General features: G+C 41.3%; 1 protein-coding gene across 3 annotated transcripts in view; it reads left to right on the top strand.

Annotated features, from left to right (window-relative positions):
- Positions 1-232: 232 nt before the first annotated feature.
- The window catches only part of LOC111253836 (BMP-binding endothelial regulator protein-like), a 118248-nt gene continuing 112435 nt past the window's right edge, over positions 233-6045 (top strand). For 2 of the 3 annotated variants that reach the window (XM_022813924.2, XM_022813923.2), the window contains exon 1: positions 233-2758. In XM_022813924.2, the coding sequence (XP_022669659.1) occupies positions 2662-2758 (97 nt within the window). In that variant the 5' untranslated portion in view covers positions 233-2661. The remainder of the gene's footprint in view (positions 2759-6045) is intronic. The other variant, XM_086974156.1, reaches the window with a different exon arrangement.

The following is a 6045-nucleotide window of genomic DNA, read 5'->3' as shown; positions in this document are numbered from 1 at the left end:
GGCAGCAGTCGAAGCATTCGCAGTAGTGTTTCCCTCACCCGACCCTCCTCTACATCACGCAAAAGTAACAGCGGCTGCATCAGCAGCAGCAGCAGCCGCCGCCGCCGCCGCCGCCGCCGCCGCCGTGGTCGTCTCCGCCGTCGTTGTCGTGGTTGCGGTGTAGGGAGGCGACTGCCCTTTCCCGCCCCTCACCCCCGACGAGCCGGTCGGTTGCTCGCTTGCTCATTCGCTTGCTCGCTCGGTCGGTCGGTCGGTCGGTCGGTCGGTCGGTCGGTCGGTCGGTGCCTCAGCAGCAGGAGCAGCAGGACCCACAATAATAGCGCGCGCGGACAGTAGAAGCCGTCTTCGTCGTAGAAGAGGTCTTGTGGCCAACTGAACGTGTGTAGACAAATAAGAGGCAGCATATAGCACCTCACATTTCACTCGGTTATGTTGGTGGGGCGAGTGACGGTGACCCAACATCGACGCGGCATTAAGACAGCACAGTAAGAAAGCGTGTGTATGTGTGTGAATGAAGAGGATAGAAGTCAACTGAGAACGCTCGGACGAGAAAACGACAGCGAGCAAAAGGGAACTAAGAAACCGAGTGCAGCACAGGGGGGCTCGTACAACGGTTTTCCGGTTGCTGCTCTCTTCTTCCACGAGAGTACACAGAAGAAACAAGCACTCCAGTCAGTAACGAAGAGATGCAACTCAGTTGGCTTTAAGCAGCGTTATGCCGTGTTTGCCGTCCTCACTGCACACAGGTAGCCTGCTAAGAGGCACTGAACAGTGAACGACGCAGTTCATGTTACTGCCGAAGAGGAGGAAAAGATCGGAATTAGCAATTAGTGGTGTCATAGATGCAATGACGGAACAGTGTAAGGAAGCGCATTCAGTATCGGGAAGTTATCAAAAAATATGAGTTGACAGTGTTATCACTGTGTGAGCATGCGTCGTAAACGTATTAGCATTATGGCGGTGCTGGTCTTGGCGACAAAGCGTTGCTGAGTATTTCTTCCTTCGCGAGGAAATGATGAGTGAGTTGGCTTCTGGCCCTACTAGACCCCAATCGGACATTCTCCGCGAACGAAAACAATAGTGGAAGCCATATCAACTACGAAAGTCCGCAAAAGAAATTTCATTAGCTACGCATCGTTATAGAGTAACTATTTTGAATGCACAACGTTCGTGGAGTGGCCATACATTGAAGTCCGATCAGGTATACCAGCAATTCAAAACAAGCCGAATGATCCTGCAGCTCGAGCCTTCCGAATAGCGGCCCCGAAGCGTATGACTGTGGCTGTGTTTTTATGCTTCTCTCAGAGAATGCATTAAGGATCATTTAAGAAAAGGAGGTCGTTATTTTGCCGCGTAACTATTTTTAGGCCAAGACTAACGTCGGACCGATGAGGGCGTCTAATTGGATGGGAGGTTTTAGCAACTAACCGAAATTGAAACTGAAAGCCCCTCGTTAAAGGCAACGGTGACTGAAGTTATAGCGTTTGGTTCCGTGCGGGTCGCTAGCGCGTTTTCCGAGCGCTTCTCTTCTTGTCATCATGCCCCGCAATGCGTAACTGGGAAGTTGCACAGCAGGCCACAGATGCACTACCGAAGAACGTGCGTTTGAAAGTACCATCACAATGTATCCATTACAGTTGCGCTAGTACAAACCATGGTTATTAATATTTATACCCGGATACGTCACGCCTGAGTGAGAGTTACGACATCTCTGTCTATTTCTGAAAGAGGCCACGGTAGTTAGAAAATCAGGAATTGTATCACTTCGACGATCCGCCAATTTCATTAATGCAATTCATCTCCCACACTTTACCCTGTGCCGCTGATGGCTAAAACAGTTCTTCGTCTACTGCATAATTTGTCACACAAACATAACTTTGCCTTTGGACATTTCTGAGGTAACTCGCACGTTTCTTCGGTAATAGAAAATTTGTTTGCTTACTGACGTAACGGTCTGTAAGCTAGTCGGCAAAACTATAAAATTGTAATAATCATGAAGATGGTGATAATCAGAAGAAGATCGTGTCTGCGTTATGATACAGTACATAAATATGTGAGTATTTTGTGAAATATTGTGTTCTCGTGTAACAACGTTCTAAGGAATAGCTTAAAAAATTATCACCACGAGAGAACGCTTTGGTGAAAATGTTTAAATCTATCTCGATGTGCTTTAGGTTGTGATTCGTAAACTATTGACGGAGGAGTGCAGTAGATGTAAGTGCAGAATGGACACTTAGCATTGCATTTCTCTACTTTCGCAGTCCATGGGATTAGGTAACTCAAAGTGCTAGTTTGCTAAATCAAGTGAATCAAAGTGAAGCAACTTGACGGAGTGTTTAAGGTCGTTCGTAAAATAAGCATTGTTTAAAGGAGCGCAAGCATGTCTAATGGATTAGAAGGACCTATCAAAGAGTTTATCCTTTTTGCCCCAACTACAAGAGCTGTACTGGAGAACCGACACTAAAAAACACCACTGGAACCGCTTTGGGAATACATGTTCGTGCCGCAATAGATCGAGTATGCTTTAATTTAACAAATTGTTCTGAATAAATTTAAAGTAAACAACACTGTAACGCCGATCATAGCACCTCTCCCGGAAAGAGAAGCGGAAGAATCTTATATAGGAGGCAAGTATACCATCAAGGAAAGGTCGTTAGCAAAATGAGGTCACCAAGTTCTGTCCTGTCAGTGGTCATCTTGCCACTGGTGGCTGGTTCTGTGTACGCCAGCTTCTTCAGCGACGTTATCGATCTTAAAGGTGTGTGCACTTATCTTAGTCGTTGATTGATTTTCGACTGTTTCAAGGCTTGAGTATAGTAAATTATAGAATCCGGATACGGGAATGAAGATACTCACTATAACGAATTGCTTCTCTGTTTTAAGATATATCTAAAACGAGTCCTCTGAGGTGTCAAAATACGTTATAGTTAGCAATAGAGCTTCACATAAACGTTTAGAAGAAGATACAGTTCGCTCCTGCAATTTAGTAAAAGTTTTATATAAAAGTTATATAAAAGCATTAAAGTCAAAACTACTTATGATTGTTTGATACCTTAGAAACGTGTTAGTTTGGTATATACTATGTGAATGTGAATACAAAGAGAACACCTATATGGCGTCCATTCTCGGCGCATGACAGCGGGTAGGTCGCCAGAAGCTACACGGTTTAAGAACGGTCTGCTTATAAATGCTAGATTAACCAAACTTTCTAATGTACGTCTATTATGAAAGAAATACTATTTTCCGTACTTGTGAACAGCGTCTCGTCTCAAGGCAACTTGTCTGTAACGTAAAAATTGGAGCAAAATAGTATCATGCTGGACAAATGACTTGATAGTATATAAAAGGTGCGCGTTTCTGTTGTACGTAATTGCTACAGTGCCCTTGGAAATGGCGTGGCGGTAGCATCTAAGTTTTGCTGATCGAACTCGAATTCATACATAGCTAGAAAATCTATGGCGAAGATAAACTGAGGTGATATCACAGCACGTCACCTGAACAGTTACGATGAAGATAATATGTAAATGTTTTGAGTTTTATGGCTGGTATTTGAGCCCAGACGGTTGGCTCTCAACACAAAACAAAGTGTGTCCATGCCTGGATTAGGTTAAGTAGGCGATCACATTACCACTGCACTATTACGTGAGCCAAATTATATATGAGGAGATATTGTTGCAGGTAATTTAGATAATATATCACCCCTGTTTTAGAATAACTTTTGGCTTCTTGTTTCGAGATAGAACCTAAAAATATGATTAATTTTAAATAATTAAAAAAAAGATAATTAATAAACAAAAGGTTTGTCAAAACATAGATCCTATTTCTGATACCAAGTCTGGCCTCTAAGTACAGCATAGGTTTCGTGCTAAAGAAAATTAGACTTTGAATAGTCGTTATTTTTACTGCTTTTTCAACAAGATTACAGGAAGAAAACTTATTTCGTAAAGGCGTTTATAAAGTGCTGACAATACTATAGGTGATTCCAGAACTAACGTGTTAAAGCGTAGTTTTGACTACGTATTTGGAAATAGTTTAAGAACATCTGATCCTACTTCAAACATTTTTTTGTTTCAAAAGCACACAATTATGACCCTGGCTTGCCGTGTGATCATACACCAGTGCTTAATTTTCGAAGCTATTTATTTCTGGGCTATAAAATAACGCCTTAAGTTTCTCAGTGTGTATGCAGCAATTTTACCTGCCGACCCCTGCTAATTTCGACGAGCGAAGTCAGGAGCAGTGGCGAGTCAGAGAGGGAGATCTGAAATATCCTTAACAATCATATTCGCCGCTTGTATGAATTTGTATAAAAATTTGTATTAATTATTCATTCAGTGGCGGTGCTACAGCTACTCAGAACAAGAAGAAAATAAAAGACACGAACAGAAGAATTGTCCTTGGCTATATATATATATATATATATATATATATATATAACGTTCCATTCGTCTTCTTTATTGTTTCGTCTTTTCATTTGAGCGCGAAGTGTTCGTCTTTGTTCAGCAAGATAAAAACAACTCATTGTTTTTAATAAAGGAAAATTAGCAGTGGGTTAGGTCGATTGATAAACCTAAATATTCAATTTTTATCTTGTTGAAATTCCAATAAGACACACAAATGTATCGAATAAGTTGCAAATATCAAGGGTCGAATCCGGCCAAACCAGTTGATTACATTGTGTGGCGTCAATGGCGATAGCCAACTACTATAGTAATAATAATAGCAATGATTTCGTGGTGTTCTGTGACGTTCGATTCAAGCAAATCTGCGGCGATACCAAGCGAAGCCGAAAAACTTCTGTTGGCTAGTTGAAACAGCCTACAGAAAAAGCAACAAAAGAATTACAGGAAAAGCAAAACCGCTCCGTGAGTAAGAAGTTCCTATCATTTAATATAGATATCAGCGGATTAGCAGGGAAATCAATTCCATCTTGAAATCGTTGTTACTACGTTGGTACAGCAAATAAAATTAGTGAAAAATTCTAAGGAGCACAAAGTTTAATTTGAAACATATGATCCGTATTTTAATGATGTACACTTCGACGTAAGCGCTCTGGTATACTCAAAATATTAAATGATTTTTTCTGTCGTTTCCTCTAATAAAAACACAGTTAAAAAGAGTCTAGCGAAACTGGTTGAATATTTTACACTACAGTGTTGCTGTTACAAGCAGAACTCTAGATTTTCAGAAGTTTTGCGGTAGTCTTTTTGATCAGTCCTCAGTCAGTATCATGGAAAATCTTGTCACTATTGCCAGTCAGTGTCCTCCAGTCACCAAGTGTATATACAAGTACCGGCTTACGCCTCGCGGAATCCGGTGTAATGCACTGGCCACATTGACACTGGAATCTGGCTTTCCGCCGCTATTAGCAGGTACTTGTCACTGACACAAGGCCTTAGAACATAGCTGGTTCACCAAGCTGTCGAGTATGCGGCAACTTTTTCATTTAATTTTGGCTAGGAGACGGTTGCTTTTATATGTGGTTTGTCTTATAGATGAAAAAGCTGTTTCGATAGTATTGTGCTCACAGAGACTTCAGCAGGCGTCTGACCTCACCGTTATTAGCAATAGCCTTTATAAGGCCTAGCCTTATAGAAGCCGCCGCTGCTGGCATCGAATTTTAAAGATCCGGGGCAATTCCTCAGAAACAAGCAAGGCATTTGTTTCCTGTCAGATAATGTATTAAGGCTATTGCTTTCGATTCCCAACTATCTTTAACGGATGAAGTTAAAAGCCTTCAAGGTGGCAAATTTGTAAGAATATTGAGAAATTTACAAGCTAACTTTCCTTATCTCAATATTTATACCTCTGATGAACATTTGGACGAGAGAGGTTTATATGTATTATCTGGTGGAGAAAAACGATCGAGGCAACCTATGGTCAAATCATAGCAGTCTGTAGGGGTAGTCAACATCGTACGTATTAAACTTGTTTGAATCGAATGGATTTGGATGGCTTGCAGAATCCTTAGTTTCATCGTTGGAGTATCATATATTTAAACAGGTAGTTTACTACAATTTGAAAGATATGAACTATATATATATA

Source organism: Varroa destructor, unplaced genomic scaffold, assembly GCF_002443255.2.
Source record: "Varroa destructor unplaced genomic scaffold, Vdes_3.0 BEIS01000007.1, whole genome shotgun sequence".
In the NCBI taxonomy this organism is placed as follows: Eukaryota; Metazoa; Arthropoda; class Arachnida; order Mesostigmata; family Varroidae; genus Varroa; species Varroa destructor.
Note: the sequence above shows the minus strand (reverse complement) of the source record. Positions and strands in the feature narration are given on the sequence as shown.